Raw genomic sequence first — 16717 nt, forward strand, 5'->3', positions numbered from 1 at the left:
TGTGAAAACACATTTTAGTTCATAGCTAACTTGAATTTTAAGTATCTTAACAAATGATGAATTGTGAATTTCTCAGTTTGCAAAATGTAAATCAAACTAACAGAAAATTTTGAACTATTCCCACCAGTGACACCCACGTGCTTAACTCACCAGTGTAAAAGAATTGTATTTTTTATTGTGATTGAGAATAAGCATCAAATAATGGCTAATATTATTAGTATATTATAATATTTTTAAAATATGTAAGCTCAAGCTATGGATACATACATAGTTGCATCTAAAATATTTCTCCCAGTTACTCTTTATCCCATATGCCATTTCATTTGATTTATAGCAATTCTTACTATTTAAAATTATTCTACTTATTTGTTTAAATGCTACTGTCTATATATCCTGCTGTACTGTAAGCTTCATGAGAGCAGAGGTCTTGTCTACATGCCCAGCACCTAGGAGAGTGCCAAACACACAACAGGCAAGCCATAAATATTTGAATACATGAAAGTGCTATTATGGTGTTCAAAGTTTTCATTTTTCCATCCTGTAAATCAGTCGGAATTGGTCTCCAACACAGAGATATAGCATATGGTTTGCTCTGTGAGCTCTGCTGTTTAAAAGCCTTCTGTTTACTCTCCTGTGTGGGTGCTAATGCTGAGATAATTCAGGGATAGTTCTGCTACCAACTATGGAGAAAGCAGCTTCAAATTGCGGGGCACTGTACCCACTAAAACAGATTCTTTCTGTGTCTGTTACTACTACCATGGAGTGATTTGGGTAACTCTTTTAACTCTATCAATTTTGAAGCTGTTTTGTTTCAAGTATTTTATGAAAATGGAGTGGGTCTTGCTGTGAAAAACTTAGGGTCATATATGCTGTAGATTTTAGGAGTTAACAATCTTTAAGCCTCACTAAATTTAGCAGTCATCATTCATGAAACATGTAAAACACAAACAGAAAGCTTTAGTAAATACAAATAAGGAGAAAATACTTTTTAGCTTGAGGCTTTTTGCCTAATATAAAAAAAACAGATTGCTAAACAGTTAAAGGTTATGAAATTGGCACTCATGGAATTTGTTCTAAAGAACATCAATTATTAAATTTATTGAAGTGGGTTAAATATAGACCTGTGTGAAGACAAAGGACTGGATTATTTGATCACTCATAATTTTTCCGGCCTAGGAGTTCTGTGAATTTGTAATTGTAGGAATTACAAATTCCTACATGACATTTGAAGATTTGAATTTATTTAACTTCATCAAATAAATTCCTAAATAAGCTTTATTTACATGCTTGCAGATCTTGTGTTGACCGGTCAAAGAGCAGTCTTTAATTGCATTGATTGTAATAAATGGATAACTTAGTAACTTTCTGTAACTTAGTAACTTTCTGTAAAAAATCATAGTTATTATTTTATTTGATTATAATTAAAATGAATTTTAGTATAATTGTTTATTTTATTAGAAAATTATTACAATGCATTTGAAGTTGAAAGGAAAATTTCTACAATATTCATTAGTCCTGAGGATAATTTTTGAATTACATATTCTCCCCCAAATGTTATAAATCGTGCCACATTAACACAATCTTCCCAGGACTAATCTGAACATTTGTGACTAATTCACATTTGATGGAGCCATCTGCTGAAAACTCAGTGACTCTAGTAACCAGAGGGATGATTTTTGATTTATGAGTCCATAATTTCTGAACAGTGAAAACTGACAAAAACAAAACTTCTCAATGTATTATTATTTATTCAATTCTTAAATACTTTATTATAAAAAGTCAGACAAGAATTATCTAATTTAACTGCCTATTCTATGATTTTTTAAAAACATTCAGTGTCAGATTTATTCTCTTCAGTATGAGAGAAAATAATCTGCAGCATAACCATGATGAGCTCATAGAATTTCTAGAAATCTAATACAAACTGTCTTTTTATGGGTTAATCTATACCCCCCAATTTTGTAAAATGGTGAAGGGATTAAGCAAAGAAAAGAAAACCTTATAGACACACAACAGTATGATGCTTACCAGAGGGAAAAGGGGTAGGGGAAATAGAAGAAGGTAATGGGGGGGTGATAAATGGTGATAAAAGGAGACTTGACTTTGGGTGGTGAACACACAATATAATATACAAATGATGTATTATAGAATTATATACCTGAAACCTATGTAACAGTATTAACCAATGTCACACCAATGAATTCAATAACAATTAAAAAAACACACATCAAGTGGAAATGCTGGCATTTCATTGATATCACATTTGACCAGGTCTGGGAAAGAAAGAATAAGAAACTGTTTGAGGATAGAAAATGTGGTTGAAACATGACCAATCTCCCTTCAGTGTCAAAGGGTGGAAAAGGTAACAGTAAACATGAGTGATAAATGCTTTGTTTTAAAAGATGCAAGGAAATGTCCAGGTTTTCATTAAAGTTGTAGACTTTTATCATCTCCAAGCACAATTTGGACAAAACCACAGCTTGTCCTTCATTCTTAAATAGAATCTTTTGCCTTCACATCTTAAATCTCTTCAAGTTTCTCCTTTCCCTTCCTTTCAATTAACCAATTACTTTGTACCCAGCACATGGCTAAGGAATATGGGAGTTATGTGGAAAGCATAGCTATATGTCTCCTTCTCTCAAAAATTTGTCTTTAGTACATGTTTATTACACATCTGCTTCTGCTGCATTGGACAAAACCCTTTGAAGGTTTTCCATTTTCTCACCAACCACCTCCTTAATCTGCCAAGTCCTCTTCTGTCCCCCTCTATCCAACTACATTCTAGACTCTTTCTACATTACATAATGAAATGGTGCTAAGAACACCAGCCATCGCCTTTTAGACAAATTACACAGTATAAATTCTGTTCCTTCTCAAAACATTCTCCCTTGACATTTTCCTTTTGCTTATCCTTTCCACTTTATTTGTTGCCATCCCCCTTACTTTTTCCCTTTCTCTAATTTAATATTTACTCTCTACTTGTTTAACAGTTGATTTGTAAACTTTACTGGAGTCCAAACTCTGTTGTTGTTTTTTCCCTTGTTGTTTTGCTTATGTTTTTGCCTTCATCTCTCCCAATAAATAACAATGTAGGAGCTCTTTCATAGCTAAATTTAATATGTGTAAAACTGACATGATGTGCAAAACTGATTTCCCTTTCTCATTCTTGTAGTTTCCACAAATGAATTCAATATACAGTATTCTATAGACAACAAAGATGGCCACACATCTCTCACCACTTGGTTGGCAAACTGACATGGAAAACTAGGTATCCTTTAGAGAGAGCATAGCCCTAAGTGAGTCATCACATTATTGTCCAACAGGTGTAGCATGTTTAAACTCATGCCCATGTAAAACCCATAAAAGAACACTGCAAGAAGTCAAAATAGAAATTGTGTAATTAAAAAGCTTTGATCCCATCATAGCCATATTCAATTTAGAGCTAAAAAGGAATCACTCCAATTAGCTGTGAAATGAAAAAATTCCCCAGCCTAGCCTGAGGGCATGTTGCAAGAGTCAAAAGTAGCTTTTGGTCTTTTTAACTCATGCCAGTCCTTCTTCACCAAGGTGCTTTTGCTTTTTAAATTTGTTATCAACTCCAGAATGATTACTGTAATGACCTTTAAGTATTTATGTGAGTGACACTGATAATGATAGTTTGAAATTTATTTCTGAATATACAATGGAGATCCTATTTTTGTTCAATTGTTTTCAAATGTTCTCACTATGATGATATATGCTTTATGACACATGACATATGTTGACATATAAGCATAGACTCACAGGCCTCAATTAAATATACTGTTCAGGGTATAAGTTTTGCTTAATTAAAATTTCATATTAATTGAGGTTACTCTGCAACAAATTTGTGTAAAATTGTATAATTGAGAAATATATGAAAACTAATATTTGTCCCCCTTTTTGCCTTAGCAAATGTAGTTACTGTTATTGATGCCTCAAGATCTTACAGTGCTTTAGAGAGATCATGAAAAGTTTTGTAATTTATGCTGCAGAAAGAAATGGGATTGGTTTAAATGTATACTGATTCTAAACTTATTCAGGGTTGCTTTAATTTGTGATTTTCTCTTCATGTTTGAGACAGCTAATTGATTTCAGGTTAATCAATAATTTTCTGTACACAGAATTATATATATACATATATACATACATATACATATATGTATATATGTATATGCACATGTATTCTTACAACATTTTATATTATTAAACAATCATAGTTTCTATGAGAATCATATAAATTCTCATTACAATTTAATTAATTACTCTGTTCATTATCTCACAAATGTTTTCTTCTTTATTATATAAAACAAAATTATTTTCCAAATTTGAATACTTAAATTCACAAATATTCTTCTCATGTTCACACAACCATGAGAATTCCATTATGAAACATTGGTGGAGTCAGAGGGGTATGCAGATAAGAGCATTTAATTAGAGTTGTCTTATTATTTTTTGTTTCTCTTAATTTATCTTATCCAAGATTTTAAGAGGTTTTGCATTTCCTCCCCTTTTTGTAAAATTACAGAACATTTCTCATTGCAAAATGTCATCACAGTGATCTGACCTTTTGGTAAACCATGTAATGTAACATTACTTACTTTACATAATTTGTATAATTTATGCCTGTCTAGCATATCATATCGCTAACCTTACCACTAATCCAGGGACATTTTCTATCAGGTTTAGTCAACTTTAAAAGGGTGTTAATTTTAACAGCACAGACAAATATTATTTTGCTCTCAAGGTATTTTAGTTAATAAATTGGAGAAATATCTATATATAATATAGTACTTTCTGATTATTACTTGGCTCTTCTCAATTAATGAGATTGGAACTTTGAAAATAAATATTTGTTGTTTAATTTTTCTATTTATATTTATCAGAAAAACATACATGTGAAAATGATGACATAGTTGATTAACTTTTAATGGAATATAACATTTTGAGTAACAATAATGGGATTCCAGCATGGCTGGGAATATGGATAATACAGTCTTTATGACATGATTATCATGTTGAGCTATGGCAAAAACAATTTCAATTGAGTTGTTATCTATTAGAATGAAACATATTTTACTTTGAAACTTTTAAATTATATTACTGTTTAGATACTTGAAAAATAAAAATTGAAAATAATTTTTATATTTTATTATTAAAAACAGAAGTATTTTCATATTTACTGAGGGCTAAGAAGCAAAATACAACCACTATATCTCCCTTTACCATTTTTTTTTCTGTCACTTATTTTCAGACCTCCTAGAAAAAAAGGATTTATGCATGTCTGGCAAAATTTTAGGGACAGAAATGGTCTGGCTAATGATGATTTGGCTAATGTCACTCTATCTTTCCAACAGGATATTTAGGGTTACTGAATACTGGAGGCCATATTTTAAGTATTATTATAGTATAGTTAAATTATATATAATTTTGAGATAGGTTTTTGTGTTAGCAGCACTATTAGAACTTACAAGTGAAAGATAAGAAATAAGTGAAAATAAAGAAGACAAATAATACTGCCATTAAATGAGATGGAAAATATAGGGAGGTGCATATTGTTCTAGTAAAATTTTATTTCCAAATTTCTAAGAAACACTAGAAAACATTTCAAACGTTTACCAACATATTTTATCATATTTCTTAAAAATATTTACAAATTAGACAAAATAGATATTTCATGTTATTCCATGTTTTCAAGCTATTCAATTCTCTCTCATGCTCTCTCTCTCTCTCTCTCTCTCTCTCTCTCTCTCTCTCTCTCACACACACACACACACACACACACACACACACACACACACACACAATTTTTTCTCAAGGACAGCCCACTGTTGACAAGGTTAATATCACAATCCTGACTCTTATAATAGTTTGCAATCCCAGAAATGAATACAGTTGGATTTTTGGTGTGGGAAGAGAGTATAATCAAAATCATAAAGTAGAAGTTATAGAAAAAACAAGATGGAGAACAGAGGTGTTTACCAATTCTACTCCCAGTTAGGAATCACTGAACAAAAAAACCAAAGGGTTCTCTATGTTAATCATTAGAACTCACATTGAGTGTTTCTTCAATGTCAATGTGAAGGTTGAGAGTGACATGTTCTACTTGGTAAGGTATTTTTTCCACAAGAAGTGCAGCAGAGATTCTCAGCAAATTTGGCCAACATTTTAGCATACTGAGTATAGTGCATGCTAAGTGGTAAATAATCTGCTATGTAAATATTTAGGGCTTTTCAATGAAACAAATAACTCCTTTTAAAAATAGCCTACAGAAATTGAAGCTGCTCATTCTGAAATTCTTTAATAAGTTGTTTGGAGAGTTTTCATGTTTTGTTCTTAGTACGAAGATACATAGTCATCTCCTAATAAAAGAAACTACAAGTGTTTGTTTCAGTCATCTAATGCAACTCAACTTTTGTTTGTATTATTTGAATAATTTTCAGCATTATTCCATGGGTCTGACTGTAACATACTGTCTGTTGGATACTAATTAGTTGATACATGAGGGTGGTTGTTATATGTAATATAATAACCATGACCAACTCACTTATTTTGGTATAAACCTTTTTCTGTACTCTAGAGAATATTGTTGGTTAAAACCAAAGTATAAGTAAAGCTATCTATGTAAATGCAGATGGCTTCACTCTGAAGCAAAAAAGTTAGAAAGGTTGTACAAAATATGTTCACTTTATAAAAACACTTAAAACTTGTTTTAGTTTTCTATTTCTTATAAGATGAAAACTTTTTACTTTATAGATGTCACCTAATTATTAAATCACAAACTTTGTCCTAATGGTTTGCAAATTAAAGAAACATGTATTCTTCATTTCTTTCTCAAAACACCGATTCAAAGCTCTCTGTCCTCTAACAGGGGGAGATTTAGTGGAGTCTGCATATAAATAAAGATTTAGTGGAGTCTGCATATAAATATAAATAAATTTAGTGGAGTCTGCATATATGCATATATGCCAATATAATAGTTGTATATTGGTAAATAATGAAAAATCTATTCTCTTTGTCATTTTTACCACTTATATGATATAACATGCTGACCTATTTGCAATAAATTGATTGTTTCTTATCCCTTAATAAGTATATTTAAGTTTATTTAATTTGTTGTTGTGTAAATTATTTGGACCTTTAACTAATTTTCTTTTTCTTTTCTCTCCCCAGAAAAGATGGCATTATGAACCCAATGCAAACTTCCTTTCCTCAGTTTTAAACTTTGGTTGCTTAACACTGAAGCAATCATGGTGAACTTAAGGAAAGCGGTGCACTCGTTCCTGTAAGTATCCTATTACTTATTTTTTATTCAAAAGATAACTTTTTTATGGTAGCTGGCTCAAAAATGTTAAACAGGCCATATTTACCTCAATCTTCATAAATGACTTTTGTTTCAATAGACTAATTGTATATGTGTTTCCTATTCAAAAGCAATAGTGGAGAAAAACCCTGTAATTTGAACTCCAATTAAACACAACCGCTCATGCATTCAAACAAGTAATATGGCAATTATATCTTAAATTCAAAAATAATCCCAATACTCATAACTGCCTTCTCCATGATTAAAACATAGAAGTGAGAAGATACTTTCCTTCTTCTTCCATCATGAACTGAACCAAGAAAATAAAATGTCTTTATAAGTCTCTGGTTTTATAAAGAATATTTGAGGTTGCAAAAGAATGCATTAGAAGTCAGGGAGTTGGGGTTGGGGGATGTAGCTAGACAGGAAAACAATGCCATTTTTGTAAGTCTTGATGCAATGACCCAGTAATTAAAACTAATACAATGTAACATAAAGGGTATAAGTAAAGAGTTGGATTCAAATACTGGGCAATTCTAAACATGATGTAACCCAGTCATATCTTCTTTTTAACTTAACAAAATGTATGGTTTGTTTCTTCTAAACTTACTCTTTGAGGAATGAGGCATTGGAAAAAAAAAAGATCCAGGGCTCTGTAAACTGACTGGTACAGTGGAGAAGCCTTGAATCGCCTTGCTTTACACAGTCTCCTCTATAATTTCTATAAAAGAGCTCACTCAGGAACAAAGTTTACAGAGCAGTGTAGGTATAAAGTACATCAACATTGGATCATCTCCAATATGCACCATTATAGCCCATCATAGATGTCACTGCTTATTGTAATAATGATAGTCTCAAGGATGTGTGGCTCCAAGAGAACTAGAGCAGACTGGAAAAGGAAATGGGTAGGTAGTAATAACAGAGTCAGATCAGACAGATTAGCAGTCAGATGTAAGAAAATGAAAGGACAAATGTTCCATGCGCCTGTGCCAACTCTATTTGGCCATTGGTCTATATACCAGAATGTAGGGCCACTTTAAAGTGTGCTGAATTATTCTGGTATGAAATTAAGAAATTCATATCACCCTTTTTCCATCCTATTAAGAGAAACAGGGATCATTCATCTCTTCTAATTATGTTCATTGTCATATGCCATGGAAAAACTCAGTAGGTTTAAAATATACTCAGACTTTTAAATTTAATTATCATTTTGTTTAGCTACTATGCATGTAAAATTATATTTCATTAAAAATTTAGTGGCAATGAATAAGTTATTTGCACTGTTCCAAGAGAACTTGTGATTTTTGTGCATATATTTTATGAGACTTCTGTTGGCTTCATGTTAATTCATATAAGCTTTAGGAGCAAGACCTAAATTACTCCTCTTTTGTAAAAAGACTATATATATTTCACTGAGGATGTAAATATTTGAAATGAGATTTAATTATAGTACAGCCAATTTTTTATTACAAAACTATAGAAAATAGTATTGGACTACAATAAAACTCATAATACTTTGCCCATAAATAGTATTCACTAATAATTTATTAAATTGAATTGAAACCAGGGAACTAAAGTAAATACTCTTTCAGGATCTTTCCCAGCACCATTACTTTATTTTATAATTCACAATAGATTTCTTTATTTATTTTCACAATAGATATATTTACATTCTACAAGCTTCCTTAGTAATTCAGTATTTTTAAAATATATTTTATTGGTTTCAGAGAGGAAGGGGGAGGGAGAGAGAGATTACTTCTCAATATTTGATAAAAATTACTATGTATGTCTCTCCCCACCATGCTGTTTAGAATGTGTTACCTTTGACTAATGAGAAGCTTATTTTTTAAGCTAGATGTCTGAAGTATTAGTTTTCTATCCTTTGTAGAATGATAGGTCAAAAATTTTTGACTCCTTCATTATCTTAAAATACATAGTATAGTAACAAGATATTAGAGAAATAATTTTTAAATGTGCTATAAAATGATTATAATATTTTACTTACTTTAAATAATGCCAATACTTTTTCAGACTGCTATAGTTTTGGTTCACAAAGTATGGTGTGTGTGCATGTGTGTATGAATAATTGTATAGATATGATATGATTATTATAATCATAAAATAATAGCAACCACTACATATAGTCTAATTGCTGCTTAATATTCATTAAATAGCTGTTATTGAACATTAAACACATGTAAGACAGTCATGTACAGATAACACTTGATTTTAAGCAGGAAAATTTTAATATGCTTGTTTGCTTTGTCTATTTTATTAAAATAAATGTTTTATTAGACACATTAAGAACTTACACTTTGAGAGGACACTTAATGAATATAATTTGAATAAATCATTACAGCAAATAAAGCAATACCATGGTTTCAGATTACTTGCATAGAGTAAAAGTTTAAAACACAGGCTTTGAAATCAGTGAAACCTGAGTATGGACCCTTCCCTGCCACTTACTGGCTATATTGCCTTGATAAAGTTACTTAAACTCTCTGAACCTCAGTCTCCTCATCTACATAATGGATATAAATCAGTACTGACTTCATGAGGTTGTTTTATGAGATCAATTGAGATTATAGATATACTAGAGGCCCAATGCACAAAATTTGTGCAAGGGGCTTGGCCCTTGAAGCCGCAGCTTTGTCTGGAAGGTTGTCCGGACAGTTGTTTGGCCTAATTAGCACATTAGCTCTTTATTATATAGGATATTTCAGTAAGCTAAGTGTCTAACTCATAATAATAAATACTCAATATAGAGTATTCTTCGGATAGAAAATATACTGAGGTTTAATTAAAAGAGTAAGTATGATAATGATGATGATGATGACTGTTAAAGGAAAAGCAATTGTTTTGTATAAGCCATTTATTGTGTTTAAGTAAAATAGGGTGGGGCAAAAGTAAGTTTACAGTTGTTCGTATGGAAAATAATAAATAATAATACAAGAACTTTTGAATCTGCTTTGCATATTCACAACTATAAACCTACTTTTGACCCGCCCCCCTTATATAATAAGTATCTGATTTTTTTTTTCTTAATTTTCAGTGTGCACCTAATCGGCCTATTGGTTTGGCAATGCGATATTTCTGTGAGCCCAGTTGCAGCCATAGTAACTGACATTTTTAATGCCTCCGATGATGGACGCGTCAGAGTTCCAGACGGGGTACAAAACTGGCCAGCACTTGCAATCGTCATAATAATAATATTGACGATAGGTGGCAACATTCTCGTCATCATGGCAGTAAGCTTGGAAAAGAAATTGCACAATGCCACAAATTACTTCTTAATGTCCCTAGCCATTGCTGATATGCTAGTGGGAGTACTTGTCATGCCAACTTCTCTGCTGGCAATCCTTTATGGTAAGTACAATTTTATTAGTTTTTCAATCTCAGATTATGTCATGAATTTGTGTCAAGTATCACAGTAAACATTCATAAAGTTAATTATTTTGCTCGTATCATTTGAAAAGTGAAGAAAAAACAAATTGTGTGGCAGATGGAATTGGATGTGTATGTAATATTTATTAAATAAATCAGTAAGTCTTCAAAAAGCAAAAGAGACATTTTATAATATACTAAGATCATAGATAGATACCCTATTGTTCAGTGTTCTCTACAATGACAGTTGCCTTACAATGGGACAGAGTCAGAAACACACCACCACCCCTATATTCTGTTTTATATACATAGTACCATCTCTTACACAAAGAAGGTGAAAGAGGCTCACATCTTTAATAAATATATTTTAAGTAACGTTTTTTAATGTTGGCAAACAAAGTGATTGGCACATAATAAGCTCTCAATAATAGCTATTCTTCATGGAGTCTACATTTTATGTTTTTACGAAGAGACAGGGGATAACAAATTAATTAGTAATATATAAATTGCAAGGTCACATTACCACAATAAAAATTCAGGCAATGAAATTTTTTATATATTTATTTATTGGTATGTAGGAGATTTTTTTTATTTATTTTAATTTTATTTTTCCCATCACCATTTATTTCCCCTCTACTGCCCTCTTCTCCCTCATCCCTCCCTCCCCTCACAGTAACCACACTGTTGTTCATGTCCATGAGTTCTCTCTTTTCCCCCCCTCAATCCCTCCACACCCCTTGAGCTTCTTTAACTTTGTTTTAGAGAGGTTTTTAATTTTTATTTTGATTTTCTGCCATCTCTATGCCCTATTTATTTTAAGCATAATTTTGTGTCTAGCTAATATTTATAATGAACAGTCAAAATCACTTCTAGAAAACTATAAAGAATCTGTACTAGGAAACTAGAGAACCCAGTTTGGATTTAATTGCTGATATGCTCATCTCACAAAGGAATGAACTAGACTCCTAGTCCCTGAAGTGTATAGTGGAATTAGACTAGAAGGAATGATACTGAAAGTGTACCTTAAGTTCTCAAATCCTAAAATATAATCTCTCATAGAACATAAAAATTATTTACTCTGTTCTAAATACACAGTGATAATAGATTATCTTAATAGACATTTTATAAATAGTATTCTCTGAAAATCTGCTTTTCTTATCTTTATTGTTTTAATGGCACATTAACCTCAAAGCCTAAGTATTTTACCAGCTCAGTGAGCATTTTTCTACTCCATGGCTCCAAAATTATGTAAGAAAAGGTTATTAGAATTAATGTGCAACAGAAGGTATACTTTGTCTTTTACTTTCTGTTTCATTTTGCCAGTTTGACCCTTAAAAATATATGGGTGATCAAAAAATGGCATTATCCTAAATCCAAATCTTATAACACTTCTATACCCTCACCCAACAGGAAAGAACAAGAACAAATAAAATTACACAATACCACCACTAAATTTAGAGAAAAAACAAATTCCAAGTTATCTGTAAGCAGAAAAATAAACAGGAGATCACAATGAGCTATCAGGCTCCCACCACATGCTGGTGTGTAGAGGAAGAACAGTCCAGGAAATGCTGCATGAAAGAGAGAGGAAGAAAGTTAGCAGAAAGCTTAAGATTGATGCAAAATCATGCAGAAAGGAAAGTTTACCCTCTGGGGGCTAAAAATAAAATACTTTTCCTCCAATTTTCTAAGTTCTTCTAGCTGGGCTAATAATCACATTAACAATGACAGATTAGCAGGAGGAAATAAAAATTTTAATATGTGCATGCAAAGAATTCACATAACCATGAAAATTCCAAAAACAGTGAGGCAAAATTGGACATATGTATATGTCATTTGGACAAAGGAGAAAAGGAGGGCAATGAGATCTTAGATTTCAAAAATGAGAATGGGCAATTTGCAAGTAGTTAAGGAAGAGCAGAACACACAAGGCAGGCAAATTCTTGCTTCAGTGGAACACAGCGGGTGATCCAGCTACCAGGTCCCTACTTGGACCCCTTCTATCTACCATACTAAACTCAGTTAGGCTAAGGCAAACATCCTAAGATTTCCTTCCTGAAGCAGGCCTTCACATCTGAATTTCTTAGGCAAGAAAGCAGGGGATGGGGGGCAAGGAGGAAGGGTGGCAAAGGTTCTTCCTGAGTCATTTATTTCTTAATAACCCGAAAGCACAGTTTTGGGAGTGGCAAAACCTTTGTACCCTTCAACCTCAAGTATGAAAATTCTCAAGTTTTTCTGGAAGCTCAGACTTTAGGGAAGTGACTTACAAGTGTGCATTAAGACTCAAGAAAGTACTTTTGGAAAAAAAAGTGTTCAATAAATATATACTGAATAAATAAATAAAAATTAATCGAAATAAAAAGTAAAGCAGAACATGAGAATTTCAAAAAGGCATTTGATAAAAATTTTCACTAATAAAAAATAACCAAGAAAAAGAAAATGATTACAAAATACTTCAAAATTAAATTTCCTCAAACAGGCATTTGAAGGTATGAAAAAAAAAAAAAATACCTTGAAGTAGAAATCTAAAAGCTAAGAAATGAAACAGACAAAAAACATTGGTCAAGCAAAAGTTGATGAACCCAAGACAATAAAAGAAAAAGAATAAAATCACATCAGAAATGAACATTAAATTAAAGTACCTAAAGAACAATAAATTCATATCTAAACTGAATAAGAAGCACTGAAGCAAAATGAAACAACAGAGAATGAAGGTGAGATAAAGAAAAAGTGAAAGGGGTCAGAATGAAAGTGTTTGAAAAGAAAGACCAGCAAAAAGAAATCCAATGTGCATATAATGAGAATTCTTAAAGAGGAAAAAAATAATAATGGAAGAAATTAGTATTTAAAACTATAATTTAAGAAAGATTTTCAGAAATAAAAGAAAGTATGAATCTATATATTGATAGGGCTGACCCAGTACCAGAAATTTGACCTGGAATAATCAACTCTGCGATATATTTAGACATTGGATTTTAAATATAAAGGAAAAATCCTCAGGGATTCCAGGCAAAAATAAGGAATAGTTTAGAAGAATGATAGAATTATACTAGCCTCAAAATGAAAAAAAGAATAATGAAGCAAAGCAACAGTGAAGCAATATTTTTTAAAAGGCAAAATTGTTTTTGAAAGATATTTTAAAGAAAACAAATCTATAAAGACAGAAAAAAGATCATTAGTTTCCAGAGGCTAAAGACTGACTCTAAAGGAGCATTTACTTTGGTAATATGGAACTCTTCCATATCTTGATTATGATGCTGAGATTATATATATATATATATATATATATATATGCCAGATTATTATGATCTCTGAACACATAATAATCTGGACACTCAGTGTGTATATACTGTATATATATGTATATATATATATATTTCTCAAAATGTGAACAAACTATAAATTCTATTATGCAGATTTAAAGGGGTGAATTTTACTGTAAATTAAATTTTAAATTAAAATATAGAAAAAATTCTCAAAGTTTGAAACAAACATTTTACATCTAAACAAGTTTGCCATCTAGATTAAAAACTTAAAATTTTTTTAACCTTAAATTTTTTAAACTTAGAGGATTCTGAAGCAATAAGCTCTTCTTAAAAAAATGAATAGTGAATGGATTCATCCAAAAGAGAGATTATTGGGGAAACATCAAAAAGATTGATGATGAATATTTAATATGTTTAATTTTAGAGCTAAGACAAAAACAAAACTGTTATAAAGGCAGAAGATCACTATTATATGATATATATTATTTGTTACATACTCTATAAAATTAGAAGCAATGTAATTAAAAACTGGCAGAAGAGAAAAGGAAAGAGGAAAAAGTAAGTATAATAATCAAAGGGTGGGAGTTAAATAATATCAAAAAAACCTGACAAACCAGAAAGTAACATCCTATCTAATAAAAGAGTAATATGCAAATTGACCTTCACTCCAACACACAAGATGGCCACCCCCATGTGGTCAAAGATGGGCTCCCCCATGTGGACACAAGATGGCCACCACACTATGGCTGGCAGGGGAGGGCAGTTGTGGGTGATCAGGCCAGCAGGGCAGGGCAGTTAGGGGCAACCAGGCCTGCGGGGGAGGGCAGTTGGGGGTGACCAGGCTGGCAGGGGAGGGCAGTTAGGGGCAACCAGGCCTGCGGGGGAGGGCAGTTAGGGGCAATTGGGCCAGCAGGGGAGCAGTTAGGTGTCAATCAGGCTGGTAGGGGAGTGGTTAGGAGGTGGTCAGGCTGGCAGGCAGAAGTGCTTAGGGGCAATCAGGCAAGCAGGCAGGTGAGCGGTTGGGAGTCAGCAGTCCTGGATTGTGAGAGGGAGGTCCGACTGCCCGTTTAGGTCCATGGGATCGGGCCTAAACAGGCAGTCGGACATCCCTTGAGGCATCCCAGATTGGAGAGGGTGCAGGCTGGGCTGAGGGACACACTGCCCCGTGCACGAATTTCATGCACCAGACCTCTAGCATATATATAAAAGGCTAATATGCAAAGTGTCCCCTCAGGAGTTCAACCAGGAGACTGGGAGTTCGACCAAGAGACCAGGAGTTCGATTGCTCTCTATGACATGCGCTGACCACCAGAGGGCAGCACAGAACAAAGGAAGGCCCTGGCTGGTAGCTGGCAGCCAGCAGCTGGGAAAGGAAGGTCCCGGCCGGCAGCCAGAAGGCCCTGATCAGCCCTGATCACCAGCCAGGCCTAGGGACCCTACCCATACACAATTTTCATGCACTTGGCCTCTAGTAGATTTAATAAGAAAACATGGGTCTAAGAATATTAAACATTATATAAATAAAATTTAGAGATGGAAAAGGATATAGGGGGGATAAATGGTGATGGAAAAAATTTAAATAAAGAGAAAATGAAAAAACAAATTAAATAAAATATGAAATAAAGTTAACCACTATAGCAAAATTACAAATCTTCCTAAAATCAAAAGATATGTAATTAACAGAAGACAAAAAAATTATTTCTTCAAACAGGTCTTCTATTCCTTGCTCAGCTTTCTCTCCTTCTGGCACCCCTATTATGTGGATGTTCTTTCATTTCAAGTTGTCCCAAAGCTCCATTATACTCTCCTCCTGTTTTTTAATTCTTTTTTTCTAGTTGCTGCTCTGTTTGGGTGTTATTTTTCTACTTTGTCTTCTAATTTGCTGATTTGGTCCTCAGCTTCTTCTAGTCCAGCAGTCGCCAACCTTTCAGACCTCATGGACTACCAGTGGTCCGTGGACCGCTGGTTGGCAACCACTGCTCCAAACGTTTCCTTAAACCAGCAGTCACCAACCTTTCAGACTTCACGGACCACCAGTGGTCTGCAGACCACCGGTTGGTGACCGCTGTTCTAGTCTACTGTTGAAACATTCCATTGAGTTCTTTACTGCAGTTATGTCATTCTTCATTTCCTCTTGATTCTTATTCATGTTGGTGACATTCTCATTCAGCTTCTTATAATTCTCATTGAATTGTGTGTATTTGTCATCCAGAAGTTTGAGCATCCTTATAACCATTACTCTGAATTCTTTCTCTGACAAATTACTTGCCTCCATTTCATTTAATTACTTTTCTGGCAATTCCTTTTTCTTTCCTTTGGGGATTGTTTCTTCATCTCCCCATTTTTGCTGTCCCATTGTAATAGTTTCTATATCTTAGATCCAACTGTTATGCTACCCAAGTACTTTTGGGGGTGGTCTTATGTAGTCAGTAATTTGTGGGACTCAGTGGAGCAGTCTCTCACATCTCCTAAGCTAGGTGTTGAGGTGGAGTCTCCTACTTGAGTTATTTGGGTTCTCCTGATGTCATTGGGTCTTGAATGTTAGTTGCTCATTCGTGAATGAAGTCTCCTCACAGGTTGTCTGACAATGTGACTCACTCCCAGCCTCATTGTGCAAGCTGTTGTGGATGAGCTCATAGTTCCAGCTCTTGTGGAAAGTGTTGCCTGCGGTCTCGCTGGCATGCAGCTCACTGTGGGGTTCCAGAGTCCAAGGCCTGGGTGGTGGGGATCCCGGGGCTGTGGCTGT

The 16717-nt window shown here is 33.4% G+C and overlaps 1 protein-coding gene across 1 annotated transcript in view; it reads left to right on the top strand.

The window, feature by feature from the left end:
* HTR2C (5-hydroxytryptamine receptor 2C) overlaps positions 1-16717 on the top strand; it is a 369035-nt gene that overhangs the window by 155853 nt on the left and 196465 nt on the right. The window contains exons 3-4 of the mRNA XM_080652579.1: positions 7192-7303; positions 10374-10687. Of these exons, the coding sequence (XP_080508705.1) occupies positions 7269-7303; positions 10374-10687 (349 nt within the window). The 5' untranslated portion in view covers positions 7192-7268. The remainder of the gene's footprint in view (positions 1-7191; positions 7304-10373; positions 10688-16717) is intronic.

The sequence above is a fragment of the Plecotus auritus genome (genome assembly GCF_963455305.1).
Source record: "Plecotus auritus genome assembly, chromosome: X".
Classification (NCBI taxonomy): Eukaryota; Metazoa; Chordata; class Mammalia; order Chiroptera; family Vespertilionidae; genus Plecotus; species Plecotus auritus.